At 38.7% G+C, this 27,889-nt stretch overlaps 7 protein-coding genes across 14 annotated transcripts; 5 read left to right on the forward strand and 2 right to left on the reverse strand.

Moving 5' to 3' along the window:
- The first annotated feature begins 3,669 nt into the window (after window positions 1–3,669).
- On the forward strand, window positions 3,670–7,399 carry LOC137717532 (uncharacterized protein At1g01500-like). Of its 2 annotated transcripts, none has more exons than XM_068456925.1 (3): window positions 3,670–4,087; window positions 5,066–5,863; window positions 6,855–7,398. In XM_068456925.1, exons 2-3 carry the CDS (start codon window positions 5,168–5,170, stop codon window positions 7,077–7,079), a joined length of 921 nt encoding a protein of 306 aa, XP_068313026.1. In that variant the 5' UTR covers window positions 3,670–4,087; window positions 5,066–5,167; the 3' UTR covers window positions 7,080–7,398. The 2 variants fall into 2 exon arrangements, with proteins under 2 accessions (XP_068313026.1, XP_068313027.1); XM_068456926.1 differs by lacking the exon at window positions 3,670–4,087 and adding an exon at window positions 4,181–4,375 and having other exon boundaries at window positions 6,855–7,399.
- A 712-nt stretch (window positions 7,400–8,111) lies between these two features.
- LOC137717581 (uncharacterized) lies at window positions 8,112–11,036 on the reverse strand. 2 transcript variants are annotated; one of them, XM_068456992.1, is made up of 6 exons: window positions 10,616–11,036; window positions 9,757–9,855; window positions 9,489–9,665; window positions 9,303–9,401; window positions 8,977–9,222; window positions 8,112–8,720 (listed from the first exon to the last, which is right to left on the reverse strand). In XM_068456992.1, exons 2-6 carry the CDS (start codon window positions 9,817–9,819, stop codon window positions 8,421–8,423), a joined length of 885 nt encoding a protein of 294 aa, XP_068313093.1. In that variant the 5' UTR covers window positions 9,820–9,855; window positions 10,616–11,036; the 3' UTR covers window positions 8,112–8,420. The 2 variants fall into 2 exon arrangements, with proteins under 2 accessions (XP_068313093.1, XP_068313094.1); XM_068456993.1 differs by lacking the exon at window positions 10,616–11,036 and adding an exon at window positions 10,110–10,267.
- A 4,096-nt stretch (window positions 11,037–15,132) lies between these two features.
- Window positions 15,133–17,817, forward strand: LOC137718063 (lysophospholipid acyltransferase LPEAT1-like). The gene is made up of 4 exons (XM_068457574.1): window positions 15,133–15,705; window positions 16,852–17,061; window positions 17,209–17,349; window positions 17,502–17,817. The coding sequence occupies exons 1-4, from the start codon at window positions 15,211–15,213 to the stop codon at window positions 17,607–17,609; spliced, it is 954 nt and encodes a 317-aa protein (XP_068313675.1). The 5' UTR covers window positions 15,133–15,210; the 3' UTR covers window positions 17,610–17,817.
- On the forward strand, window positions 15,726–16,866 carry LOC137718062 (uncharacterized). The gene is made up of 3 exons (XM_068457573.1): window positions 15,726–16,241; window positions 16,352–16,416; window positions 16,626–16,866. The coding sequence occupies exons 1-3, from the start codon at window positions 16,054–16,056 to the stop codon at window positions 16,682–16,684; spliced, it is 312 nt and encodes a 103-aa protein (XP_068313674.1). The 5' UTR covers window positions 15,726–16,053; the 3' UTR covers window positions 16,685–16,866.
- A 1,661-nt stretch (window positions 17,818–19,478) lies between the features above and the next one.
- Window positions 19,479–20,484, forward strand: LOC137716802 (peroxisomal membrane protein 11A-like). Its single transcript, XM_068456177.1, has one exon. It carries the CDS (start codon window positions 19,528–19,530, stop codon window positions 20,311–20,313), a length of 786 nt encoding a protein of 261 aa, XP_068312278.1. The 5' UTR covers window positions 19,479–19,527; the 3' UTR covers window positions 20,314–20,484.
- Window positions 20,485–21,326: 842 nt separating this feature from the next.
- LOC137717765 (lysophospholipid acyltransferase LPEAT1-like) lies at window positions 21,327–24,608 on the forward strand. 5 transcript variants are annotated; one of them, XM_068457239.1, is made up of 9 exons: window positions 21,327–22,213; window positions 22,318–22,437; window positions 22,533–22,570; window positions 22,690–22,754; window positions 22,965–23,033; window positions 23,197–23,402; window positions 23,577–23,717; window positions 23,866–23,929; window positions 24,225–24,608. In XM_068457239.1, the coding sequence occupies exons 1-9, from the start codon at window positions 21,710–21,712 to the stop codon at window positions 24,242–24,244; spliced, it is 1,227 nt and encodes a 408-aa protein (XP_068313340.1). In that variant the 5' UTR covers window positions 21,327–21,709; the 3' UTR covers window positions 24,245–24,608. The 5 variants fall into 5 exon arrangements, with proteins under 5 accessions (XP_068313340.1, XP_068313341.1, XP_068313339.1 ...); XM_068457240.1 differs by having other exon boundaries at window positions 24,291–24,608; XM_068457242.1 differs by having other exon boundaries at window positions 21,331–22,213; window positions 23,269–23,402.
- Window positions 24,609–24,672: 64 nt separating this feature from the next.
- Window positions 24,673–27,095, reverse strand: LOC137717766 (deSI-like protein At4g17486). 2 transcript variants are annotated; one of them, XM_068457244.1, is made up of 4 exons: window positions 26,814–27,095; window positions 25,978–26,236; window positions 25,450–25,737; window positions 24,673–25,135 (listed from the first exon to the last, which is right to left on the reverse strand). In XM_068457244.1, exons 2-4 carry the CDS (start codon window positions 26,186–26,188, stop codon window positions 24,897–24,899), a joined length of 738 nt encoding a protein of 245 aa, XP_068313345.1. In that variant the 5' UTR covers window positions 26,189–26,236; window positions 26,814–27,095; the 3' UTR covers window positions 24,673–24,896. The 2 variants fall into 2 exon arrangements, with proteins under 2 accessions (XP_068313345.1, XP_068313344.1); XM_068457243.1 differs by having other exon boundaries at window positions 24,681–25,141; window positions 26,814–27,089.
- Between the last annotated feature and the right edge of the window lie 794 nt (window positions 27,096–27,889).

Here is a 27,889-nt window from a genome sequence, read left to right on the forward strand (position 1 = left end):
ACAGTGCTATTTATCCAAACTGAAAGTGTTCGCCGGTTGCTTCCACAGTGTTGTTTATCCAAACTGAAGGTGTGTCGGCGAGAAAAAGAAAATAAAAATCTCAAGTTGTTTGAGAGGTTTTGCGCAGGGCAATTGTGTGTTGAATTGAAGGTCCTCAATTGTTGCGTGATTTCTTGTATTTATAACACCAACTCCTTCTTGAGATCGAATTAAACTCCTACCCGAATTGGGAGTTCTTGTTTCGTTCCGACTCTGCTTCGAACAACCCTACTCCCACTAGGACTTTGAACTCACCCCATTTTGGGGGTTTATTCATTGTCGGTCGAGAATCCTAATTACACCACGACTTCCTCGACCTTCTTTGCTTATCTGAACTACTCCTTCTTGCAATAGGACTCGACCATCCCTGCTAAATGGCCCATAATCATCAGGTAGCCCATAGTATTTTTGACATGGCTTTGGACCGAGCCCAACCCTACACTCAGCCTAACAATATTATTTTGGGCCCAAACAGTTTCATATTGTTTAATATTGTTTCATGTTACTTAATTTAATTTAATGTTGTATAATGGCTTAGGAAGTTATAGAAAAAAAAATAGAATTTAAAAAAAATATGAAACAAATTTTGTGAAATAGAAGTTAAAGGAAAAAAAAATAGAATTTAAAATAAAATGAAACAAATTTTGTGAAATAGAAGTTATAGGAAAATTTTTGTAAATAAAAAATAATAATAAAAATGTAAAAAAAAAAAAAAAAAAAAATCAAATTCAACGGCTAGCTGACGTCAGCTAACCGTTGCATTTGAATTTTAGCTTAAGGATTCATGTCGGTTATAATCTACAGGAATAATGATTTTTCTGGTCAGCCTCGAGTTGCAGCCAACCTTCCAGCCATTTTAGATTCCGTGGGGCCCTTTCAGATTCCACGAGCCATCTGACCTAGCCCTGGTTGGAGACGATTTTCGGACTATTTTTGGCCCTCTGGAGAATTCGATTGAAGATGGCCTAACATTTCTCTCTTATATTTCTCTTGTGACAAATGGAAATCTCAGCTCTTCAATAAGACTAAGTAAAGTAATTCAAAGATTTGGTTGACCGACCAACAAGGTCTAATTTGTAATAGTCTTCCATCCTTCGTATCTTATACGCGACTCGCAACGCATGGAAAAAGTGTGCATAGACGCATCATCATCCTTATAGTTTTGAAGATTTGCCGACGGCAACGTAGATGGCCCCATGTGTCCCGGCACTCACACGATACGTCGTCGAGCTATTCCAACTCGAAACCTAATTGTGTTTTTATTTTATTTTTAAACAAACGATATTTATCTACATTAAGAAGAAGAGAGTTAGCATATTCTAACAATGAGTTAGTAATAATGTGATTCAAGCTCGTCTTTAACGCGAATCGAATATAAAACTTCTTACTTACAAATGAAGAGATTTTTATTTGGGTTGAAAAACAAATGGAACTTAATCGGATAATTTGTGTTTGCTGGTGGTGCGGCATTCTGAAGAAGCCTGGTCAACGCCAATTGGTCAACGACAGGTTCCAAAGCTGCCACATGTGGATTTCAGCTTCGTCGTGGTCGTTCAATTGTAAGTGCATTTTTGCTCACCACCATTTAGTGTAGTATATGCTCACCATTCTATTTATCACTGTTATATAAGTTTGAATTTTGAGATTTGTGCTTATCCACTATACGAATCTCGAAATTCAAACTCATCTAACGGTAATAAATAAGATGGTAAGCATACACCACACTAAATGATGGTGAGCAAAAATGCTCCCTTTAATTGTAGGTTGTTTTATTAGTGTAAATGCAAGTTTTTTTTAATTAATTAACACTCTAATTAGATACTTAACCCTTTCGTAATTCGGTGTGCTTTACTTAACCACCATGTTTAGGAAGTTGGTTATGTCACGACATGGGGAAACAATAAAACTGTTTATTAGACCACGTGATAAGATTTATACAATTACGGATAATTGCCGTTTTATTTTATGCCTTGCTAAACTAATTAAACCTTTTAGTCATTACGGGAGTGTTTTAGTGGTTGAGGACGAAAGCTCGTATTCTACTCGGAATGTTCTGGGTTCGATTCATGGCGCTTGTGAATCACACAATAGTGGTCAAGGGAGGTCGAAATTCCTCTGTAAGTCTTCTTGACCTTTCAAAAAATAAATTGTTGTGACGAAACCACTAGCTGATCATTTAAAAAAAAAAAATATTATTAAGTTGGCCACCTAATAAGAATACCATATACCAAACGAATAAGAATGAAAATACCAAATTCCATATGCTGCCAAATGCATAAGTGATATTCCAAAGTTTAGAAAGGAAACTACTTGCCTTGTTTGGCGTCGGAAAAGCATGCAAATGACAATTTGACACGTACTTGTGATATGAAATGTCTGACGTGAAGGAGTCGAGTGTCTCTCTTTCGGAGATTAGATTGGACGGAAAACTGCAAAAATGGGTAATATGTTAGCTCTCCAAGCCCATAGCTCAACCCTGTATGCGGTTTGGACTTCATAAACAGTTATTTCGGCTTTTGGCCCATATGAGAAGGCTTATTGGCTTGTGGATATTTCCTTTGAAATTACAGGGAGAATGTCTCCGTTTTCCTCGTGTTAAAGAGAAGTGAACAAGTTCTTCAGAAAAAAAAAAAAAGAGAGAGAGAAGTGAACATGGTTGCAGACAAATTTGTCAAATTTTAAGATAGCGTTGGGTTAAGTTTAATATTAAGGGGTAGGGAGATTGGTTAGGATTGAACTTGTACTATGTTCTATAGACCAAATGCATGCACTATTTTTCTTCTTTTTATATAGTTATGTTCAATGATATTTATTGTTTTCATTTGATTTATTCAGTTGAATGATTACAAACAAATTGTTATGCTGGAAACTATAAATTATGTGCGAAATCAGTTTTCCTTATAATATCTTTACCATCATTTTGTGTATGATTAGTAACTAAGAGCAATATCTCTATTATCGTAAGTGAGTTAAATAGTTAATCATTGAAGAAAAATGGTGGGATCGAACGTATACCGGAGTGCATAAGCATGCTTTTTTTTTTTTTTCGCAGAAAACATCATTGCAATTTCAATAGTTATAATTAAACAATTAAATGGTTTCAAAATTCTGTTTGAATTTTTTTTAAATAAAAAATTTAAACTAGTTTCCCAAATCAAATTTTAATACGAAAATTGAAGTAGTTGTCAAATTGCTTTGTGATGATAACCATGGCGCGTATATTTTATAAAGATGCCGTTATAGTTTCTGATATTCACACTTGAGTTTGAATTAACAGTTTACAATCTTATCTACATTATCATTATTTTGATGTTTAATAAAATATTTTTCAATAAAAATTGGAGTTTTAACGAAAAATCCGGGTACTGTTTACTTTAACAAAAAAATCATATTTTACACTAAAAAGTTAATTCTTAGTACTATTCATTTTACCTTTTATTTTATCATTATCGTTAAAATTCAAAATTTTCAACACCTTTTTCATTAGTTTTCCTATTAAAAAAAAAAAAAAAAGGGCAAAAATCCACAACAAAAGGAGGAAAATGAAATGAAAGGGGCTAGTTCCTATTCCATTGAATCTTTGGTTAATTTAACCCTTAAGGAAGAAAGATATTTTTATTAAAAGTAGCCATTAATTTCTTACCAAGCAATTAAGCAGCGGCCATCCCTTTCAGGGACAGCAGCGTCGTGAGGCCAAATTCTTCTGCCTCTCCCCAATCGGATAAGTAAACGCCCATTTCCCTCTCAGATTTCCTCTCCCTCATAAAACCCATCTCCCCATTTCATACGATTTCTTTGGAAACTTTCAGAATCCACACGCCACAAACTCAAAAGCCTCAACCTTTTTCCAACGCTGAGAAGGAAACAACAAAAAGCAACAATTTTTTATTTTATTTTTGGAGGACTTGGGTCAATCGTAAAATTGATTGGCAGCCACGAATTCTGGGCTGGGAGGAGAATCAAAAGCCTCGACCTTGGAGTTGGAAAGCGATTCGGGAAGTCACTCATTGCAGTTGAAGATTGTGGATGGAATTGAATCAATTATTTGGTAAGTTTTAATTCTCAATTTTGTTAGTTCCATTTATTTGTGGCTCTTGATTCGTTTTAGAGAGAGAAAGAGAGATTTGGCTGCTTGTGTGAATTGACAGATTTCGGGCAGCTTTTGCAGCGTATTTTGGTTTTCTTCGTAATTTTGTAATGCTCGCTTGCAAATATTTCAGAATTCAATTGGGTTTCTGTTCGTTTGATTTCACTTAAAATTTTACGAAATTACGAGTTGAATTTGAAGATTGTAGATTTGAATTGCTGAGTTCTTGTTTATTTCCAGGATCTGCTGGTGGGTCTTCCTGTTTTCATCCTCTTTTCAAATAAAATTGTGTGTGATTATTATTTAAAGTTATATATATAAATATATATAATTTTTTTTTTTTTTTTTTAAAGACTATGTTCATGCAGTGAAAAGATCTAAAATTAATCTGTACTTTGGATTGCTAATACCCATTTTTTTTGTTATTTGAATTGGATTGGATTACTATACTTTTAGGCTAACATTCCGTGTTCTTCTAATTACTTGGTATAAATGGGAAATGATATCTGGTCTATATTCATTGATTTTCCTTCGATTTATATTCAAAGGCTATAAATATACAAACGGTGTGCAGAGGGAGAAAAGGCGTGTGCGGAAATTATTTCCTGTATAAAATTTTCATGCTTTTATGAAGTTAGATTTGTGTTTGTTCAACGCAAGAGTGAGCATATACTTTTTGTTTTCAAATCCTATTTATTAGCCTGTATAGCTCGATTTTTGCTCTTTCAGTTGTGAGACTGAGTTATTTTTTCCTCAATTTATGGGTTTCTAACTTTCTGTTTCTAAAAATGGAGTGTCTGTTTTTCCTTTTTTCCCCGTAAAAAAAATACCTTTTTACCTGGCAAAGGCTGGATTTTAGTTTGACGATCCGGGTTTCTGGGTTTTTCCCCTTTGTTTGTGATTATCTGAATCGAAAATATTCTGGTTGTTTCTTTGCAGGTTTCGTATGCCAGTCAGTTCAGCCTGTGTGGTTCCTATTGCAAGGACATTACCGTTTTGATCAATATTGAGGGATTTCAGTGAGGATTGCCCTTCTCAATCATGGATGGTCCAAGGAATGGTGAAGTTGAGAATCATGCCCTCCAGATTATCCGATACTCTCCTTACCAGCCCCGGAGTAATATGTCTTCATCTTGGTTTGATTTGAGAGTCTTCTATGTGAGGATCAGCAACTTTAAGGTCGATGATTCGACCCCAAAGTTTCTGACTCTCCATCATATTCCTGTAAGCCCGGATACCCTTTTGGAAGTCAATGGTGCGAAAACTAGCATTCACTCTGAAGGTGTTTCTTCACATCTTAGAAGGGATCGGGTAGATAAGAAATCTGAAGAGGCCACATTTGTGAATACAGACAGCATAAGATTGACGGGGAGCGCAAGATTTGAGGTGTATGACAAAGAAGATCTCATCCTATCTGGGGTGTTAGAGATGTCTAATAGCAACGGTTTCGTTGGGGAATCAAAAAACAATGCCAAGCGATGGAGCATGAATTGTGAATCAGATATCAGTGCTTGTACTGGATTTTTGAAAGGGAAACATCTTGGTGGCACTGAATTACCTGCACCAACCATTGAAGTCTACATCACAGGGTGCTTCTCCGGCACACCGATCATCTTAACCAAGACCCTGCAGCTTCATTTTAGAAAGAAACACAATAAGAAGAGCATGTTGGACGCTATACCCGAATACGAGACAACCGAATGCCAGAAAGATGTCTCGCCCGGAGTTGATATGGAGGTACATATTGAAACTATTTTTTTTGTATTAAAAATTTGAAACTCAAATTGGCCGGTGCTTTGCCATAGTTGCATTCATCTGGTATCTTAGGGCAGTGTTGATACATGGATGTTGTAAGGGACCTGGTTCATCTAATGCCTCAGTCCAGGGTGGGTTTTTCTTTGTTATAAGGCGGAAAATTCTTTGAAGTTTAATTTCCAGTCATTGTAGTATTTTATATCGAAAATTTTACAGTGCATTGGTGTCCGCTTCAGTGGATGGCTGGATTTGCCTGCTCTAATCTAAGCAGTCAATCTAGCCGTCCATAAAACCAGTGCATCACATGCACCGGTGTACTGTAGGACTCCTTTGATAGATGAGGTATTGAACAATTTCTTCGTTTTCGGGAAGCAGGCAGGGGCTTCAGTGATCTAAAACTATATAGCGGTAGGGTGAAATTGTTCGTTTTGTCAACCCCTTCTTGCGGGCCTTGTGACTGCCTGCCTGTGCTTCCTGCCCGGATTATTCCTTATTAAACAAGGACTTGCAAACATAACCTTATCTTATGGCACATGGATATCATGGGTAGGGCACAGTTTCCAAGTTATTAGGTTGTATTCAATTTGCCCGTTTTGTTTTCTTTTTCATATCCTTGTTTTTCTGGAGTTCGACTTACATTGGCCTCATCCATCGACACGTGGGGATGGTCCGTTGTTGCAGGCCCCACATTCTTCTTGATAGTTGTAGACAGTATTCTGAAGGTTATATTGGCACCATTTTATTACCTTTGGGATCTTGATAAGTTGGTTGTTGTAATTTACCCCGGTTAAGATGGCACTCGTGAATTTGTTCCATTGGTTTTTATCACTTGCTTAAAGAAGGTTAACTTACTAAGGGGTAAATAATTAGTCATCATAGCAACTTTCATTTGTTATAGTTCATATCTTCCATCATTTAATCTTCGGTTGGGATTTGTACGTTCTGGGACTCACTAACCTTTCTTGAATTGCAGGTAGCGGAATACAGGCCGGAGAACGAGGAAGAGTACAACAATATGTACTGGAGGAGGACGGAATATATGGATGGTGAAGACGGAGAACTCTCATGGTTCAATGCTGGTGTTAGAGTTGGCGTGGGTATCGGACTTGGCGTTTGCCTTGGAGTTGGTATAGGGGTTGGTTTGCTGGTTCGTACATACCAAACGACCACGCGAACTTTCAAGAGGCGTATGTTGTGATTTTTTCAATCCGGACGTCAATGTGTTTTGTACTCAATTTCAAGAGGCAGCTATTGGTCTACGTTCGACGTGCACCTGGAACTACAGATTTTGACTTAGTACTGTTTGTGTAGCTGACAGTTTATGTGTTTCATATTCTTCTTCTGTGTTTTCTCCATATACTCTTGGTGAGAGGTTTGTTTAGAAGAAGAACGGTATGATAGAAAGGGATAAAGAGTCTTTGATTTGGACAAAAGTATATAAATGGTAAAAGATTGCATTTTGAGCCCCAAAAAAAAATTGTATTTCGGGTCGATAACGAATCGGGACCCTTTCCGGATCTCGTTGTTTAGAGCCCACGGACTGATAAATTCAGACCGTCTCATTTTAAATTGTGTGGTCCTCATTAGCTTATTTCAGTGACTCACCTCATACAGATTAAGGGTTCATATCTCTTTTCTCCTTTTGAACGGTTCGAAATTTTCGGTCCATTGGCTACGAATTGGGAGATTCGGAGAGGATCTGAACGTGTTGAAAACTCTAAAGCTAGTAAAAGTTTAATCTGTATTGTTTTTCCATGGTAAATCTTCCTTGGCTTGCCTTAGACGCAAGGAAGATTTATCACATTCGTATCAAGATCACTTATTAATATTTAGATTTTATGAGATTTTATTTTTGATCATCGGACTAAAATGAGTGGAGAAAAAAGGTGCACGTGTTTATCATTTTTACATCCTAAACTAGAATTGTAAATTTTTATGTACAATCAAGATTTTAATTACGTCCTGACTGATTGGTTCAACCCACATCTAATGAGCCTTCAATTTCTCAATTGAAATGAAATGATCCTAACATTTTATATAATAAAAAGTGTTTTACTCGATAAACTCTTATTTTAAGGAAAACTAACGAAAAAAGTTTAAAAACTTTGAGTCTTAAAGATAAGGACAAAATAAATGGTAAAGTAAATAGTAACATAATTGACTTTTTAATGTAAAAATATGATTTTTTTGTTAAAGTAAACAGTATCATCGATTTTTCGTTAAAACTTCCTTTATTTTATTGTTTACTCATGCAAAACTATATCTTTTTTGAGGATATCAAATCGGTAATTTGATTTCTTAATAATAATGTAGCTACTAAACATGTTTAGTAGTAAGGTAACATGCACTTTTCCGATGCCTGCAAGAGAAAAACCCGCCACGAAGTAATAAAATTCCTGCCGGATCGTAGCTTGCAGCCTTTCAGAACCATCTCAACGAGTTAGTCCCTCTCACTTATTCCGATATACTTTATCAGCTCCCGCTATGGAAGATTCCGGTGCACCATCATGATCATGCGCTAAGAGTTGGGGCGGGAGACTCAGCTGGCTGCCGGTGTACGGCTCACTGGTTCTGGAGCCACCTCGGCTCCAGAACGCCCATTAGCACAATGTGGCAGCTTTTCATCGCGACCCCAAAATGCAGCTGATTTCACATCATCTTGATTCATTAATTTCGAGAATTCCTCGTGATCATAGTTTAGTATGGCCGGTCCTCCAAACTCAGTAGGGAGATTTTCCTCATCGAAATATTGTTTCATAAGCTCCACGCTATCTTTGTTCTTCGGGTAAACGAACTTAACCTTGTGGAATGTCTTGTTGTCCAAGAAATACTTCACAATCTGCACAAACAGAACGGGGCAAGATATCAAGTTGTCGTACTAGAAAAACTGCAGTGAATCTATCGTCAATGGGAGTGGTTTCAAGATTACAACCGCAATTCAAACTCGGTTGTCTGAGAAATATTGGATATGTGAACTTGGAATTGCCGCGAAAAGATCATGAGTTAATGGAAACCAGCATGATCAATGATTCTTCGAACAGAAGTAAATATTCAATGAAGCAGTGAAAAGCAACTAGGAAAAACTGAACTCAAACCTTCCAAAACGCTTCAAAGATGCGTGGGGGATTGTAGAGAAATGCTACTGCAAGTCTCTCGGGGTAGTGGTTCTGTAAAATATTGATGGTGTCTCGAGCTGATTTCACAGGCACGGTAGTACTTAGCGTCCACCCCGTGAAGTCAATCAGCCACGCCATTTGTTCTTGGCCCTCTGGAAGGTTGAATACAGCATTCTCAATCAGATACACCAGATGACGCATTTGATTGTCTATTGACACCGTGTTCTGCAACGTTTCTAGCAGCATTAATCGTCGGCCTAGTGAAAGCCAAAGAATCAGAAATATGATTAGGCAACCCTTAATACCTGCATTCCCGGTCTCAGTATAAGAACACTCCTCCCACTACGATCGCGAAAACTTGCTCTGTAAACTTTTCCAGTCTCGCCTTCACTTGCAACTTCGGGCTGACAAACACAACAATCACGCCAACACTCAGCTAGAAACGTAAGCATCAGAAACAGAAACCATGGTAATAAGTAAAGCAATTTTACCCAGCGGATGTCCTCGGGCTTATAGGTTGACCTCCATTTGAGTGTTTCATCCAACATTTTCTTCGCTTTGTCCACGTTCCAATTTCGCGCCTCCAAGTACCTCCTGAAGCATGCATCAGTGCAGAACTGTAAACTGCGTCCAGATAGCGGTCCAATCGCAGCCTTCAGCTCATTGATCTGCACATAAATTTCAATTCATAAACTCAACGAAGAAAGATTTTTTTCACCTTTCCTTGAAAACTTGTAAACTTTTCAAACTTTTCATTACCTTAGCCTCGTGCTTCAACGGATCGTTCACTTGCAGATGAGAACCGCTCCAGAGGCGCAACATGTTCACAGATTTTTCGATATCAAAGTTCAACTTCACCTACAACATCAAGCATTCACACAAGAACATATTAGCTGCTCGTTTACTAGACTTGTAGGATCAGAGACTTTTCCTAAAACGCCATAAACCAGAGGAGTATTCAGTTTCATGTCATCCAATCGTACAAAGCTTCAAAAGAACAGACTTACATAAAACGGGGACGCCTAGAGACACGACCAAAGCTTATAAAAAACAGACTTAAATGAAACGAGGATGCTAGTGACACGACCAAAGCTTATAAAATACAGACTTACATGAAACAAGACGTCAGGAGGCTCAAGGGGTAGAAAATAATAAATAAATGAGGAGAAATCACGCAAATTGCGGTGTTAGATCAACCAACGGAGCATGACTCAACCAACCCAACCCCATCTTAGAAGTCGATGAATAAAACAGTCCATGTTCCAGAAAAAAATGACCCTTTTAATTATAATTCAAAACAATGTGAAGGGAAGAAAACTAAATGAGATATTTGCAGATATTGGGCCCCAGAGACAGGAGGTGTTTGTAGTCAAAAGGGTAGTGTTCTTTTTCCATATTCAAGCTCAATTCTTTTGACTTTTATTTAGGTTATCCAGAAGCACTACAGAAACCCCAGAATTTCTAATTTCTAATTTTCTACTAATATCTGCATTAAAAATAATATAAAAAAAGCCAAAAAATTCCAGTCTTCAGTAATTTTCATAGTAAATATGCAATAAAAACAGATTAAAAACATAAAAACAGGCACAAAACATGAACACAGGGAGTTCAATCCTACCTGCAATCCAAGCCTCCGAGCTTGCCAATTGCCAGATGAAGAGAGAGAGAGAGAGAGAGAGAGAGAGAGAGAGAGAAATGTGATGACTTTTTGTGAGACTAATAGGAGAAACAGGTGAAGAAAGAAGATAAAAGAGTGAAAGACTGAAGCTTTAGATAAAAGGGTGAAAGACTGAAGCTTTCTGGTGTCCTGATATGGCAGGTCCTCCAGATATACTGGGTCTCCTTTCCTTTCCACACAGAGAGAGAGAGAGAGAGTGTACGCGTGTGTGCGAAGTCCAATCCCTTGGCTCTGCTGCTTTCCTTTTGCTATCGGCAATGCTATTGCTCGGTGATGTTTGGAGCAGTGACAGGCGGCCGAAATCACCTCACGTGTTTTTCACGCACTTTATGCTGCGTCTGTCCGAAGTCCAATCTCATCGCTCTTCTGCTTTCCTACGTTCCTCTGTTCTTCTTGGAGGCAATGCTAGAAATACTGGCGGGTGATGTTTCCAGCAAATGACAGGCGACCGAACGCACCCACCCCCACGTGGTGTTTCACGCACTTTATGCTAGAGAGAGGATCCTCGCCGGATTGTATGATCCGGATCTTCTAATTATATCCGTTTATTGTATATTATGTGATCAATTTTTATCAAGTATTATTTATATTCAATTTTAAATTTACAATAATTTCTGATAATATAATGTACAATTAACATATGTGATTTGAGGATCTCCAAAATCCTCACGTATCCTCTCTCAAGTATGCTGCACCTGTGGCCTGTGCAAGAGAATCAAGTATAAAACTTTTAAGTGTTTCGAAAAATGTCAAAATACGAATAGTTAAATTATATTTTAGTATTTAATCACTTGTGTCATGACATTAGGTTACGTTTGGTGGGTTGAATATGATAAGTTGTGATTAATTAAAATAAACTTGAGTTCGTTGGGTGGAAATGTGAGATGAATGTAACTAGATAAAGTAGATTATGAATCCTCGACATAGTAGATTATCTAATCTATCATTGTACATGGATTAGAAGTCATGTCTTATAAGTTTCTGTCAATCCAATTATATATTTATAGCCCAATCTCATTCAGTTCTTCAAACAAACTATTAATGTAGTGGAACGTTCCATAAATTAAAGAATTCTCGGAATCAAGGGTCTTGGTTAATGTGCAACGAAGCAGATTCTGGATGGTTGTTTGACGACATTCTTGGACATTGGAATGGAGGAAAGTTGGAGGAAAGAGTACATGGAGGGAAAATGAACAAGACGAGAGTGAGGAAAAGTAAACCGGTGAGTCGGCAATGCATGACTATGTGGTCGACGTATTGGGTAAGTGGTGGGTGCTGCATAACAAACAAAACAACACAACACAACAAAATGACTTGACCCACCAATAATCACTAGGCTTTTCCAGGTAAGTTAATCGATTTGACATTTTTCGAAAGAGCGTCAGTTATTCACATGCAAATCATTCGTTTTTTTCACTAAAAAGTAATGTATGGTAATTTGTTCAAAATGTGTAAATAATAACTTTTTTGTCCAGACACGATACAAGTGTTAGATTATTCTAGTAGTAATAATGTGTTTTTTAACAAATTGTGTTACAGGTTCAAATCATCTCCTTCTTTGTTAGAAAAAGACCTACAATGAAGGACATAATTTATGTGTCATCAACCAAATTCAAAGAAATATGTTGTAGTATTGCATTTCACCAAATCCAAGGGTCACGAAAGTAAACTAATTCACAAATTTCTTCTTAGACATGACACGAAACTAAAATCCATCACAAATTAAAGAAACCACCAACATAAACATGAAGAACAGGCGTCGTAAAGACTGAAAAAACAAGCATTTGAAAATCATTTATCATAAAACTCGAATTATAATTAGTTAGTTGGATATGATCTACAACGATCTCTTTGTAAGCCCAATTACTCATAAAAAAGCTAGTCAGCCCAATTACTTATCACAAAAGATCATCTACGAAACTCCGAGAAATAAATAAATAAACAATATTTGGTGGCCTGCAAAACATAAAACTACCTGTGACGGGCGGAAGAGATTTTTTAGTGTGATTGGTACATGAGGTAGTACATCACGTATCATTATACAAATAGTGAGATATGTGTGCTAAAAAGTTAATAACTTAAAAAATGAAAATTTCCACCACTTTTATTAAAACACGTGGTGTACCACTTGTGTTCCCGTCACAATGGAAATTTTCTCGATGGGCGAGAGATTTTTCAGTGTGACCGGTAAACAAGGTGATACACCACGTGTCACTATACAAATTGTGCGATATGTGTGCTAAAAAGTTAATAACTTAAAAAATGAAAATTTTCACCACTTCTGTTAAAACACGTGATTTGCTACTTGTGTTTCTGTCACAATGAAAAATTTCTCGATAGACGAAAATTTTTTTGGATCAACGAATAACTACGCCAAATCAACAAAAGTGACCCTCTAAGTCACTTGGCTATAACCATGTGGTTGAATACAAGGCAGGCGCTCAAAACATTGTTCCTGATGCACTTTCAAGGAAAGAGGAAATTCACATGTTGATGGGATTGTCACAACCAAATTTTGGGGGTATTGAAAAGATACAAAAGGCTTGCACAAATGATCTTGAAGCTTCAGTTATTTTCGGTAACATTCAGAACAACCAACCGCACCTAAAAAATTACTCTATTCAAAATGGCATGATGTATTATAAGCATCGACTTTTCGTTCCTCAAACTTCACAGTGGCGCCACACATTACTCCAAGAATTCCATTCCTCTGTCACTGCAGGGCACTCAGGATATTATGTTCTTATACATTTTTTTTTTGTTCCGTTTGAATAATTACGGTTTTGATTTAACCATTTTGTACTTCTTCAATTTTGATTCTTTAAGATTTTCAAGCCCTTGAATCTCAAAAATTTGCAATGCATATTTTATTGTCTTGCATATATATATGTTCCTGTTTCAAAGAAAGGATACATAAGAAAAAGAAACAAACAGCTTATTATTTTTTAAAATTGAGTTCTGAAAACAAAATATAGAAAATGTGTGAGTTCGAAGGTTCTTTCTTTGTGCAAGGAATAACCTATCAGAAGAAGAAGGTTCTAAGTTATTTTATCTTGGGGGCGAAGTGGTGTTTATGAACTGCTTGCACACTTTGGGCAGAGCTGCGAAATGTCTTAAAGAGAGCGACTTAGTCCGCGACTTATCTCAATAATCATTCACCACTCAAGACTTCTAAAATTTTTCGGGTAACTTCATTCCTTTCTATTTCAGTTTTCAAGGTATTATGGCCCTTTTAAGATTTTAGCAAGAGTTGGCAAAGTGGCAGATCGTCTGCAGTTTCCTCACAATTCCATAATTCATAATGTGTTTCATGTGTCACTGTTCTCAGCGGGGTGGATTTGATGCGTACAATTACAATTAGACCCTTATATGATATATCTATTATCTAGCTGGCATACCGTATATCTTTTCCCATACAGTAGGGTGCAGAGCATTAAATCATTAGGGTTTCCATTTCATTCTACGACATATCTGTAAGGGTGCGCCTCTTTGATAGCTATGAGAAATATGACAGCACTTTTATCTTTGATTTCCTCATTGCATTTACTTCTAGGTTAATTTTCTTGAAAAGATCATACCAGAGGCACTCGCGGAGTTTGCAGAAGATCGGCGCCTGGGCCGAGTTCATCGGGTACGCCGGCAGCATTTCGTTGAAATTTAGGGATTTGAATTGGATCTCGGATGACGATAAGTGCGTGAAATCGAGCATTGAGATCGCGATCACGAGGGGGAACGGGTGCGAGGAAGAGAAGCAGAGGTTGAGTAAATTGTGTGAGAAGAAAATGATGAAGAGGCTCTCTGCGGTTCAAGATTCGGCGGATGCGTTAATGGCGTTGGCGGATATCCGGGACGGCGGCGGACCGTTCCTGGGGCCGCTTTCGGTGTCGCTGGCCGGGATGTTATCGGCTCTGATTAGCACTCACAAAAATTGGGTGTCTTGCTGAGATTCATGGCCATTTTACAAGGTACGGTTGCTGGACACTTTCTTTGTTAATTTGGTTATTAATAATTGAGCAGTTTTAGAGTTTGTGCTGCAAATTATAGGGGAATAAAACTCAATACGGATTGTTACAGACAGCGGTGAATAAGAATTTTTATAGCACCTTCTATCGTAAGTGATTTTTTTTTTTTACAACACCATCAAAGCCTTAATTCAGTAAGTGGAGTCAGTTATGACGTCATAGTGTTTGGTTTAGCGCCAAATCTATTATGAACTCTAAATACTTAATGTTTTTTTTAAAGTCTTTTTTTAAGTTTTCTTCTACCTTTTTTGTCTTGATTCTCTCACTCAAAATCACATTTTATAACCGAAGCATCTCACTCAAAATCACATTTTATAACCGAAGCATATGAAAGTCGTCGGTTCATATTTTCTAAATGATAAAAAAATCAAATGAAGTGACAACTTATGTGTGGTGCCTAACCAGCAGCAAGCTCTCACCCCCGCGCAACTCACCCCCGCGCAACCAGAATCTACCCCCCGGACTCGGACCTCCTTCCAATTTGTGTTTCTTTTTCTTTTTTTTTTTTTGCTGATGGAGTCCGAACTCAAACGCCTCAATTCCAAACCGGCCAAGCAGGACCGCAACGACGGTCCGGCGTCCAAGGACGACCGCCCGCTCCTCAAACCCGACCCGGCCTCCTCCGTCTCCGCCGAGGAGCTCCAGGAGCTAGAGAAGAAATGCGCGGCGTACGTGCGACGCGATGTGTACGGCACCATGGGACGCGGTGAATTGCCGGTGAAGGAGAAGGTGCTGCTAGGTCTCGCTATGGTGACTCTGGTTCCGATACTCGTGGTGCTGTTCTTGATTTGCCAGATTTGCACGATTTGCACGCTCTTCAAAGTCCCCAATCGCGACGAGCAGGAGCAGGAGGATTACGAGCACATGCGGGGCTGGCGGCGGACCGTGATTGTCCAGTGCGGCCGCGCCTTATCCAGAGCCATGCTCTTCGTCTTTGGCTTCTATTGGATCAACGAGCCATATCGGATACCATCGGATTCCGAACCCAAACAGCTTCAGGGGCACTTGTAACTCCATAACACTTGATGTCCGCTACACCTTCGAAGAACCCGCCGTTCTTTTCACGATCAAACAGGTTCTTGAATGCACTTTCGTTCATGAACCGGGAAAACGGTTTGTCAACAATGAGGAAATATAGTATAATCTCCCCACCGTTTCCTGCCTTATTCTTATCCATCGGATTTATAGCTAAATTTTGTATTATATATTTATATTTTTAGTTTGTACTTGTTTTAATTTGCAACCCTTTTTTTAAATTGTACCAATTTTCTTTTTCAGTTTTAATTTGTACCCATATATTATTTCATTTTGTGTCTATACTTTTCAAACTTCTATCGGATACCATCGCTGAACCCGATGGATAAGAATAAGGCTGGAAACGGTGGGGAGATTATACTACATTTCCTTATTGTTGACAAACCATTTTCCCGGTTCATGAACGAACGTGCATTCAAGAACCTGTTTGATCGTGAAAAGAACCGCGGGTTCTTCGAAGGTGTAGCGGACATCAAGTGTTATGGAGCCATGCTCTTCGGCCTCATCAGGTTGGTTGCATTCACTTCCGCTTGCTTTAATTTCGTCATACTTCTGAAAATCTGTAGTTTCTCTCCATCATAGGTAATGGAATTCAAGTTCCGATTGTTGGTTTTGACAGCAAGTGCTTCGGTTGTGTCTATGTTCAGCGAGAGTCAAAGTCACCCAACTTCAAGGGAGTTGCAGGTACATAAATTGTGGATGCTCCCTGTTTTTGATAGTTTCCTGATCACTCTCAAGGTGCGCGTCATAAATCTTGCGTTATTTGTGGTATGCAAGGTGAAAACTATGATCAATCACGAGTGGATATGACACACGAACACTGTATAACGAGTTTTCGGTTGTGTTACTTGTATGACAATGTTGTTTGATTAATAATTGGATATTATTTGCAGGTGCTGTGGCTGAAAGAGTTAAAGAAGCACATCAGAATAAATCCGCCCTGCCAAAATGATTTTCCCAGGTTATAGTTTTAAACACTCTATTATAAGAAAGCCCAATTAATGAGTTTTCGGCTGTCCTCGTTCTTGGATGTTCAAATCATCGTTTATTAATGTATGTGCTTGGAATGGAACACAAGTTTTCAACCACGCTGAAACTGGTCTGCGATTCATTTGTTAGCGGACGTGCACAATATTGTCAGCGATGCTTATACTACTGTTACGTGGTATTTGTTTTATCATTAATCTTTCTACAGAGGGAACTACTACAAACGGAGACTTTCTTCTGCCATTCAAGACGGGAGCATTCCTGGCAAAAGCTCCAGTTCTTCCGGTGATCCTTAGGTATCCTTACCGCAGATTTAGTCCTGCATGGGTCTCAATATCTGGGGTGAGTGTTTCTTAACCAATTTGCATGGGTCTCAATATCTGGGATAATTATACATAACACAAATAGTAAGAATTCAACATGTCAGGCATATAGCCTTTCGGCCTTCCGGGCTTCTAATTTTGGTTACCTCATTTACTTTATTTTCAGGTTCGCCACGTGATACTTCTTCTCTGTCAATTTGTAAATCACATAGAGGTCACAAGGTTACCTGTTTATTACCCCTCACAAGAAGAAAAGGATGATCCAAAACTCTACGCCAGTAATGTCAGAAGATTGATGGCCAATGAGGTACATGTTTCCCCCCGAAAGTATACTATGAAAGCAAAGTTTAAAGCTTTTTCTCGCTTGAGAGCGTGACCATCAACTAGGTAGAGATATGAATCGTGCGAGCTCCTGGTGTTTGTAACTTGATTCCATGTGTGCTTTTGTTTTGTTTACAGGGCAACATGACTTTATCAGATATTGGACTTGCCGAGAAGCGGGTGTATCATGCTGCTCTTAATGGTAATAATAGCCGTCCTAGTGTTTTGCATCAGAAAGACGATTGATAAAATTCAGGGCCTCGCTCCCATATGATATCTAGTCGCAGTTGAGTTTCCTAGTTTTCGTTCATGATTGCACTAGCCACAGTGAGGGGTGTGCAATTATTAACTTGTAATTCCATGCTTATGGAAACCGTGCCCTTTAACGCTAAAATCTTCGAAATATTTGTATTTTCACCATGTTAAAAATGCATTGCAACCCCCTTAGAAGAAACTTCGCACCTGTTGATCTGAAGCATCTCTTTCATGTTCATGCAGGTTTGTTTTCCCAATGCTAACTTGGATCGTCAACTGTATATTCATGTATGATTCTATTTGTTATAGGGAAAAATTAAAACTGATATGGACTGCAGAAGAATTATTTTTCGAAAAATGTCAAAATACAAGTAGTTAAATTATATTTTAGTATTTAATCACCTGTGTCATGACTTAGGTCCCCGTTTGGTGGGTTAAATATGATGAGTTGTGATTAAATAAAATAAACTTAACTTTAGTCAGTTGTTCGTTGGGTAGAAATATGAGATGGACATAACTAGATAAAATAGATTATAAATTCACAACAAAGTAGGTTATCTAATTTATCATTGTACATGGGTTAGAAGTTCTGTTTTACAAGTCTAAGTTAATCCAATTCTATTTCTAGGATCTAATCTTATCCAGCTCACCAAACATACCCTTAATGTTGCGGAACGTATTTTTCGTAAATTAAAAAATTCTCGGAATCAAGGGTCTTGGATAATGTGCAACGAGGCAGATTCTGGATGGTGGTTTGACGATATTCTTGGACATTGAAATGGAGGAAAGTTGGAGGGAAGATGAAAAGACGAAAGTGAGGAAAAGTAAACCGGTGAGTCGGCAATGAATGACTATGTGGTCGACGTAATGGGTAAGTGGTGGGTGTTGCATCGGCCAAGTTGCAAGTGCCGAGTCAATGTCTGCCAAACCAAACAAACAAAACATCACAACACAACAAAAGGACTTGGCTCACCGATAATCACTAGGCTTTTCCAAGTAAGTTAATCGATTCGACATTTTTCGAAAGAGCGTCGGTCATTCACATGCAAATCAATCGATCGCTTTTTTCACTAAAAAGTAATGTACAGTGACTTGTTTAAAGTGTGTAAATAGTAACTTTTTTGTCTATACACACACGACACAGGTGTGTTTTTTAACAATGTGTTTTTTAACAAACTGTGTTACAAGTTCAAATCATCTCATTCTTTGTTAGAAAAAGACCTACAGTGAAGGACATAATTTATGTGTCATCAACCAAATTCAAAGAAATATGTTGTAGCATTGCATTTCACCACATCCAAATTTCACGAAAGTAAACTAATTCACAAATTACTTCTTAGACATGACACGAAAGTAAAATTCATCACAAATTAAAAAAACCACCGATATAAACATGCAGAAGGAGCATTGTAAAAATAACGAGCGTCTGAAAATCACTTCTTATACAACTCGAATTGTAATTAATTAGTTGGATATGATCTACGACGATCTCTTTGTAGGTCCAATTACTCATCACAAAAGCTAATCAGCCCAATTACTTATCACAAAAGCTAGTCTACAAAACTCTGTGAAATAAATAAATAAACAATATTTGGCGGCCTACAAAACATAAAACTAGCTGGGAAGAGGAATCTTTCCTGATCCAATTTGTAGGAATTTTAGGAATTTTCATATTTTAGCTGTTTATTGTATATTGTGCTATCAGTTTTCGTCATATATTATATTTGTGTTTAATTTTAAATAAAAATAAAATAATTTCTGATTGCATGATACACGATAAATAAGATGTGATCCCAAGTAGTGACGTATTGGTTGCATGGACAACGGTTTCCCGCGGAAACGGTAGCGTCTTGATACGACTAAGCAATTCTGTATCTGGTTCTCTCTCTCGCTCGCGCTCTGCATTTCCATGGACTCGAAACCTTCAACAACCACCACTCCTCTACTGAACCAGAAAAACCCTAACAATCCTGCATCGAAGCCGAAGCCAAGGGACTTCCTGAACCACCTCGAAGCCTACCTCGCCAAGCGAGATGGCGTCGACAAGCTCATCAAGATATCTCGGTACGCCACCAAGATCGTCCTCGCCTCCTCCGCCCTCCCCGAAACCCTGCCCCTAACGCAGCGGCTCAAGAGCTTCGAATCGAGCGTCGGCGTCAGTCGCAAGGCCTTCCGGTTAGGTAAGTTCGTCCAGGATGTCAACGCTTTGAGGAGCTCGAAATTCGATTCGAATCAGGATCTCGTACTTGCACTAATCGCCTACGGCGGCGAGGGACTGTATTTTTTCGTTGAACAGTTCGTCTGGCTGGTCAAATCGGGGTTGATCGATAAGAAGCTCTCGCGGAATTTGCAGAAGATCAGCGCCTGGGCCGAGTTCATCGGGTACGCCGGCAGCATTTCGTTGAAATTTAGGGATTTGAATCGGATTTCGGAAGACGAAAAGTGCGTGATATCGAGCATTGAGATCGCAATTACGAGGGGGAACGGGTGCGAGGAAGAGAAGGAGAGGTTGAGTACATTGTGTGAGAAGAAAATGATGAAGAGGCTCTCTGTGGTTCAAGATTCGGCGGATGCGTTAATGGCGTTGGCGGATATCCGGGACGGCGGCGGACCGTTCCTGGGGCCGCTTTCGGTTTCGCTGGCCGGGATGTTATCGGCTTTGATTAGCACTCACAAGAATTGGGTGTCTTGCTGAGATTCATGGCCTTTTTACAAGGTATGGTTACTGGACATTTTCTTTGTTAATTTGGTTATTGATAATTGATCAAGTTTAGAGTTTGTGCTGCAAATTGTAGGAGAATAATACTGTATACAGATTGTTACAGGCAGTAGTCAATAAGGATTTATTTTATAGCACATTCTGAATCATCGTAAGTCGCACGCTATTTTTTCTGAAACAATAACAAAGTTTATTAGTGGAGTGTCAGCTATACGAATTCAAGAACGTCATTGCTCTCGATTTAGTACCAAGTCTTCTGTGAGCTCCAAATACTCTCATGTCTTCTCTTAAAGTCTCTTTTTAAGTCTTCCCCTACCTCTTTTGTCCTGAGTCTTTGACTCAAAATCACGATTTCTAATCGGAACATCTAAAAGTTTGCGGTTCATATTTTCTAATGGATAAAAAATCAAATGAAATGATCAAACGACTTAGTAGTAGTGCCTAACATGAAGGACTTAATTGGATAGATTTGAATAAGTGAAAGTGAACCTCACAGCAGTTAGACCAACGGATCGAAAACTCTTGGTTTACGATCTTAGCATTTGTGATGAATGCCAATAATCTTACCAGTTCAAGTCTGTTTGAAATCTTTCACGTTTGGTCTGTCCTGTACATATACATTGTCCCTGAACATGAAATGTTGAGTAGTTAGGAGTAAAATAGCCGAAATTTTTTGTCGAAGAATATGATTTTCGTAAGTCAAATTTGACATTGACGAGGATGAAGATCCTCCCTTAGGGCCCCAGAAAATCATCCCTTAGATCCCTTAGGACTCCCCTTGTTCCCGCTCCATTCATCCGAAATCTATAGTTCGCTTGCCTTTTGGTTCACATAGTTACTGTCACTCCCGCAATCATCTCACTCCACAAAACATTCTTTTGTCAATCTGCAACTTTTCTGTTTCGCGTCTTATACAAGTCGTGTGATAACAGAAACTAGATATGGTTTGTTGTATTGTTTTCCGTAAGACTGCGTTTGGTTGGTGAAACAATTGATTGGGAAAGGAATGTTTGTGAGAGGAGTGTCATTTCCATCCCCAATTCGGAAAATGGAAGGGAAAGTTTTGTAATACTTGTACAAGGTTGCCATCAGCTACTCGGCCATAGCATTGAGTAATGGGCCAAACCTACTCAATCAACCTGACCCATTATATTTTGTGAAACTGGGCCAATAGAATGCAAGCCCAAATCGTATCACGACTATCCACTTGGCTGACCATCCACCTCGCAACCAGAATCTACCCGCCGGTCCGCCTTACTCCTCTTTCCCCAGATCTACACACTCCAATACGCCATCGTTTCGATGGCCCTTCCCTAAAACCCGCCGGACTCGGACCGCCTTCCAATTAGTTTTTTTTCTTTTTCTTTTGCTGATGGAGTCTGAACTCAAAGGCCTCAATTCGAAACCGGCCAAGCAGGACCGCAACGACGGTCCGGCGTCCAAGGACGACCGCCCGCTCCTCAAACCCGACCCGGCCTCCTCCGTCTCCGCCGAGGAGCTCCAGGAGCTAGAGAAGAAATGCGCGGCGTACGTGCGACGCGATGTGTACGGCACCATGGGACGCGGCGAATTGCCGGTGAAGGAGAAGGTGCTGCTAGGGCTCGCGCTGGTGACTCTGGTTCCGATACGCGTGGTCCTGGCCATGACGGTGTTGGTGCTGTACTACTTGATTTGCCGGATTTGCACGCTCTTCAAAGTCCCCAATCGCGACGAGCAGGAGCAGGAGGATTACGCGCACATGGGGGGCTGGCGTCAGGCCGTGATAGTCCAGTGCGGCCGCGCCTTATCCAGAGCCATGCTCTTCGTCTTTGGCTTCTATTGGATCAACGAGTCATATCGGATACCATCGGATTCCGAACCCAAACCTGCACCCCAGGTACTCTCTCTCTCTCTCTCTCACTCACTGTTTCTCTCTCTAAAGCATGAAAATTGATTTCGTGACATTTTGAGTGGTAATTTTGATGTTAAATTTTTGGTTAGGGAAAAGATGGAGCCGAAGAGAAGGAGCCTGAAAGGCCAGGGGCGATCATATCGAATCACGTTTCGTATTTGGATATCTTGTATCACATGTCTAATTCGTTTCCGAGCTTCGTTGCCAAGGTTTGCTACTCTATATGAATTTTGATTGAAAGATGATCCAATTTTATCTATGTGTTGGTTCTGAGTTTCTGTTATCCTGGATTTTGTTGGTGAAGAGATCGGTGGCGAAACTTCCTCTAGTTGGCCTCATCAGGTCGGCTGCATTTGCTTTTGCTTGCTTTAATTTCGTCATACTTCTGAAAATCTGTAGTTTCTCTCCATCATATTTACGGGAGCTAATGGAGTTTGATTTCCGATTGTTGTTTTTGACAGCAAGTGCCTCGGTTGTGTCTATGTTCAGCGAGAGTCAAAGTCATCCAACTTCAAGGGAGTTGCAGGTACATAAATTGGGGTGCTCCCTGTTTTTTTGATAGTTTTCTAATCACCCTCAAGGTGCACATCATAAATCTTGCGTTACTTACAGTATGTGAGGTGAAAACTGTGATCAATCACAAGTGGATATGACACACGAACACTATATAACGTGTTTTCAGTTGTGTTACTTGTATGACAATGTTGTTTGATTAATAATTGGATATTATTTGCAGGTGCTGTGACTGAAAGAGTTAAAGAAGCACATCAGAATAAATCCGCCCCGCCGATAATGCTTTTCCCAGGTTATAGTTTTAAACACTCTATTATAAGAAAGCCCAATTAATGAGTTTTCTGTTGCCCTCGTTCTTGATGTTCAAATCTTCATTTATCAATCTAATGTGCATGGAAGGGAACACATGAATTTTCATCCACACTGAAACTGGTCTGTGTTTCGTTTGTTAGCAGATGTGCATTATGTTGCAAACGATGCTTATACTACTGTTACTTGGTATTTAGTTATCGTTAATCTTTCTACAGAGGGAACCACCACAAACGGAGACTTTCTTCTGCCATTCAAGACGGGAGCATTCCTGGCAAAAGCTCCAGTTCTTCCAGTGATTATTAGGTATCCTTACCACAGATTTAGTCCTGCATGGGACTCGATATCTGGGGTGAGTGTTTCTTAACCAATTTCCATGAACACGTATAAAGAAAATACCTGTATCATGCAGGATAATTATAAATAATACAAATAGTAAGAATTCAATATGTCTGCCATATGGACTGTTTTCTCTTTCCGTCTTCTGGCTTCTAATTTTGGTTTACCTCATTTACTTTATTTTCAGGTGCGCCATGTGATATTTCTTCTCTGTCAATTTGTAAATCACATAGAGGTCACGAGGTTACCTGTTTATTACCCCTCACAACAAGAAAAGGATGATCCAAAACTCTACGCTAGTAATGTCAGAAGATTGATGTCCCATGAGGTACATGTTTCCCTCGAAAGTATATTATGAAAGCAAGTTTAAAGCTTTTTCTCGCTTGAGAGCGTGACCATCAACTAGGTAGGGATTAATCGTGCAAGCTCCTGGTGTTTGTAACTTGATTCCATATGTGTTTTTGTTTTGTTTACAGGGCAACATGACTTTATCAGATATTGGACTTGCCGAGAAGCGGGTGTATCATGCTGCTCTTAATGGTAATAATAGCCGTCCTAGTGTTTTGCATCAGAAAGACGATTGATAAAATTCAGGGCCTCGCTCCCATATGATATCTAGTCGCAGTTGAGTTTCCTAGTTTTCGTTCATGATTGCACTAGCCACAGTGAGGGGTGTGCAATTATTAACTTGTAATTCCATGCTTATGGAAACCGTGCCCTTTAACGCTAAAATCTTCGAAATATTTGTATTTTCACCATGTTAAAATGCATTCCAACCCCTTTAGAAGAAACTCTGCATCTGTTGATCTGAAGCATCTCTTTCATGTTCATGCAGGTTTGTTTTCCCAATGCTAACTCGGATCGTCATCTGTATATTCATGTATGATTCTATTTGTTATAGGGAAAAATTAAAACTGATATGGACTGCAGAAGAATTATTTTTTGGTCGGAGAAAGTTGAAACGGTGCTGTGGATTTAAGCTCATACTTAAAGCAGGCGTTTTCCGATTGTTGTATGTTCTCTCAGTTAACGGAGGAGGGAACGGGTTGGCGGAAGTCGATTTGTCTCGACGAGCTCGGCTGGTATATATATTGGCTGTGATTTTGTTTCACCATTATAAAGCTCTGATCTTGGTAAAGCCAAATAGCGCTAATGTGTGATGATGTATCTCAATCTGATCCTTTCTAGTGCAAATTAACACAGGTAGATTTTACTAAAATGCTTCTCTCTCTCGACACCGAATTTGCGCGGTTTTGCATAAATTTTTTTTGAAAATAGTAGAACTGTTTAGCAATTCCTTCATGAATTTGTTGCAAACTAATAGATACAACGGTCACAAGCATCAGTCCACAAACCTGGGAGAACACAATCTAAGCGACGAGGGAAATTCAGACTCACTCTTGGTATCGATTCTGAGAAGACTTTTTCCCCTAATTGCTAGGTCATCATAGTAGATACATTCAAATTACAATTGCGGGCGTAAAGAGCAAGTCTTCCGAACAGTTTCTCACCTTTCTTTCAACGAACCATTCAACGATCTTCGCAGTTCCCATGGCGGCAAGCAACCTTTCAGGGGCGACTGTAGAAATAACGAAGATGAAGATAACTGCTTCTGCCGCATTGAGATAGACGACAGGCAACCGAAGGTGCTTCTCAAGCTCCTCTTGTCGCTGTCGTATGGTTGGCAGTTAGGGTCGTGTTGTACAGCGGAAATCTTCAGAGATTCCGGAAGTATGCAGTTGCATACTGAACCTACCACATATCAGTAGAGTTAGTTTACCTTTGCAAACCAGTGTTTTTCCATCGTTCATTAGAAATTCGAATCTTGATTCGATCCCAGGTAAGACCTTAAAACATGCACGACCTAAGCCGATTTCTTAGGACAATGTTTCACAATGTCCGAAAATACAAAAAAAGACCAGAAACTCAAACTCCAGGCTCTATATAGAAGCACGCACGACGAAACAAGACCATTAGACCCCAAAAAAAGCCCTGACGAAGTGCTAAAGAAACTCAATTGCAATCAATACAACTGAAAAGAGTGGGTGAAGAAAGGATACCAATTCTTGCCAGTCGGTTCACCCATTTAGGAATTGATTTTCCGGTGAGCCTGCGACAAATATCCCTGCAGAAATGGTTGCAGTTCTTGACAATCAGGTGATATGTATCACCGTTGTAGCTCAAAGAATGGCGCTCCATAAACTCTCGAACCTGAGTAGGGTCCAAGCCTGTTGTCCCGATTAATATCGACTTTCTGAACTTGAACCCTGGGCATTGGCGAGGTTCAACCTCAAAAACGCCACTTGTAGGATAGTCATGTGCTCCGAATGCATATTCTACACCATGAACTGCACAAAGCATATGGACTATCAGAAAAACTGAACTTCACTCGATCGAAACAACATAGAACGAAGATTAACAAGGTTATAGTAATTTTGATAATGTATCGCGTCAAAACTTCAGAACCGCTAAAGCTTGATAGAATTAAGCAAAAACAAACAGAGATAGAGTTCAGCTTGAGATTTAACACAACATACTTTAGGCGGATAATATAAAACACGAATTGCGCAACCAGAACATAAGCTCACCTTCAACACCAGAGTGAAAAATTCCAAAGCCAGCCCAATAGACATAGCCATTCATGGGAGTTAAGTCATATACATTGAGATAAACTCGTGCTTTTCCTGATTCAGCGCTATCCGATTTTGATTTGGGAAATAAACAAAACCTCCCCGCGGATTTGTTTTTCAATTGAAGCGGGGCAATGGATCTCCATCTCTTCTTCAATTCAAATTTCATGTTTCCTCAGTAAGTAAAACCAGAACGCACTCAATGCTTGCCTCCAGCCTGTGCATTTGGGCGCACATAAAAGCCATAAAAACCCAAAGGATGAAATGCAGTGGCATTATAAACAAAAGCACAACACAACCACATACATACAAATATTATCGTCTTTCTTTATCGATAAAAGCGTTATTTTAAACTACTTTAATCTACGTGAAATGCAACTACTTTATTGACCATAGATAAAGGTCATCTCAAGCCAACAAGCCTCCTGATTTTGCGACGGTCCAGCAATATATTCAACACAAGAACAGAACAAAGCAAATTATTTTGTGGGTAATCAAAGATAACAGGCTCCAGTGTAGATCTCAGAGTATAAAATCAGATCCAGTTTCAATTAGCAGAGAGGAAGCAGAGAAATTTTTAACCAAAATTAACAGATAAATGAGCTTTTCAAAACTCAGTCAATCATAATTCCCATTTGTTCGTTCGTTTTCCCGAGCTTTCTCAACTACCAAACAGGACCCAGAAGAAAAATTCAAGCCCGGGAAAACACATGAATTCATAAAACGAAAATTTAAAGGAAAAAACTGGAAGAGATTGAAGTTCTTAGAAAAAATGAACCAACTCTGGGACTCACCGAATAAGAGAAGACAACCATTGGAGGGCAGCAAAACCCAACTTCTTTCTTGAACACTAAAACAGCTGCGTTTCCGTATTTTCAGAGCTCAGAAATGCCAACAGCTGCTCTGAAATGGAAGGCCTTCGTGATCTTGCTGCTACCCACTCATTATTATTATTTTTTAATTCTAAATTCGTAAAAAGTACAAAACAAAAGGAGACGAGAAAAAAAAAGGGTAAAATTGCCGGAAAATGGAAATTGAAATGTTCGAAGTCGGAGGTCGGAGTGTTTTGGGAAAAGTTTGGTTTTTTTTATGCGGTGACAGTGTGGAATCTCACTGCCTACTTAATACAAAGTTGGAGGAAATAACTATTTCACGTTTTATAATATGAATACTTTATATTCTAGTTAATCTTACTTTTAAACAAGAGGATACTTTAAAATATAAAAATATAATTCAAATTGACATATACATTCCGTTGAGTTACTAATCTACGATCTTCTTTATTTGTAATTATAATGACTAGGTTTGATAACGGGTATGCTATTTAGCATGAAATTGATCTTATTGTTACATTCTCTAATACATAGTAATACTAATCGCTATGTTTTAGTATCTCACAACGAGTTCTGAATTAAGAAAAATTTAGAATAAAAAGAAATTCATATTGAGTTGAATTTTAGTATATATTTTAAAATACATTAGGTATTTTAAAATATAAAAATATAATTCAAATTGACATATACATTCCGTTGAGTAACTAGTCTACAACTCTACTTTGTATGCAATTATAATGACTAGGTTTGATAATGGATAGCTATTTAGTATAAAATTGATCTTATTGTTACATTCTCTAATATAGAGTAATACTAATCGCTATGTTTCAATATCTTACAACGAATTTCGAGTTAAGAAAAAAATTAGAATAAAAAGAAATTCATATTGAGTCGAATTTTAATGGATATTAAAATACATTAGGCAGAGTCGAGTAAATTAAAGACCCTTTTTCAACAGATTGGTGAGTCGTCTTTTTCACCATGTATTTTCACGTGGGATACGATTGTTCATCATTTGGTTAAAGTTCAATTAAATC

Source organism: Pyrus communis, chromosome 15, assembly GCF_963583255.1.
Source record: "Pyrus communis chromosome 15, drPyrComm1.1, whole genome shotgun sequence".
Classification (NCBI taxonomy): domain Eukaryota; kingdom Viridiplantae; phylum Streptophyta; class Magnoliopsida; order Rosales; family Rosaceae; genus Pyrus; species Pyrus communis.

Bases quoted from the DNA above. Each gene is read 5' to 3' on its own strand.
- LOC137717532 (XM_068456925.1), top strand. From the start codon at position 5,168: ATGGATGGTCCAAGGAATGGTGAAGTTGAGAATCATGCCCTCCAGATT. The intron at 5,864-6,854 runs GTACATATTGAA...CTTGAATTGCAG, and splicing joins CGCCCGGAGTTGATATGGAG to GTAGCGGAATACAGGCCGGA.
- LOC137716802 (XM_068456177.1), top strand. From the start codon at position 19,528: ATGGACTCGAAACCTTCAACAACCACCACTCCTCTACTGAACCAGAAA.
- LOC137717765 (XM_068457238.1), top strand. From the start codon at position 21,710: ATGGAGTCTGAACTCAAAGGCCTCAATTCGAAACCGGCCAAGCAGGAC. The intron at 23,403-23,576 runs GTGAGTGTTTCT...CTTTATTTTCAG, and splicing joins CATGGGACTCGATATCTGGG to GTGCGCCATGTGATATTTCT. The intron at 23,718-23,865 runs GTACATGTTTCC...TTTTGTTTACAG, and splicing joins GAAGATTGATGTCCCATGAG to GGCAACATGACTTTATCAGA.
- LOC137718062 (XM_068457573.1), top strand. From the start codon at position 16,054: ATGGATAAGAATAAGGCTGGAAACGGTGGGGAGATTATACTACATTTC. The intron at 16,242-16,351 runs GTTGGTTGCATT...TGGTTTTGACAG, and splicing joins ATGCTCTTCGGCCTCATCAG to CAAGTGCTTCGGTTGTGTCT. The intron at 16,417-16,625 runs GTACATAAATTG...TATTATTTGCAG, and splicing joins CAACTTCAAGGGAGTTGCAG to GTGCTGTGGCTGAAAGAGTT.
- LOC137717766 (XM_068457243.1), bottom strand. From the start codon at position 26,188: ATGAAATTTGAATTGAAGAAGAGATGGAGATCCATTGCCCCGCTTCAA. The intron at 25,738-25,977 runs GTGAGCTTATGT...TGCTTTGTGCAG, and splicing joins TTTTCACTCTGGTGTTGAAG to TTCATGGTGTAGAATATGCA. The intron at 25,142-25,449 runs GTATCCTTTCTT...GATATGTGGTAG, and splicing joins GAACCGACTGGCAAGAATTG to GTTCAGTATGCAACTGCATA.
- LOC137717581 (XM_068456992.1), bottom strand. From the start codon at position 9,819: ATGTTGCGCCTCTGGAGCGGTTCTCATCTGCAAGTGAACGATCCGTTG. The intron at 9,666-9,756 runs GTAATGAAAAGT...ATTTATGTGCAG, and splicing joins CGTTGAAGCACGAGGCTAAG to ATCAATGAGCTGAAGGCTGC. The intron at 8,721-8,976 runs GTTTGAGTTCAG...CTGTTTGTGCAG, and splicing joins TCTTTGAAGCGTTTTGGAAG to ATTGTGAAGTATTTCTTGGA.
- LOC137718063 (XM_068457574.1), top strand. From the start codon at position 15,211: ATGGAGTCCGAACTCAAACGCCTCAATTCCAAACCGGCCAAGCAGGAC. The intron at 15,706-16,851 runs TAACTCCATAAC...TTCATTTGTTAG, and splicing joins AACAGCTTCAGGGGCACTTG to CGGACGTGCACAATATTGTC. The intron at 17,062-17,208 runs GTGAGTGTTTCT...CTTTATTTTCAG, and splicing joins CATGGGTCTCAATATCTGGG to GTTCGCCACGTGATACTTCT.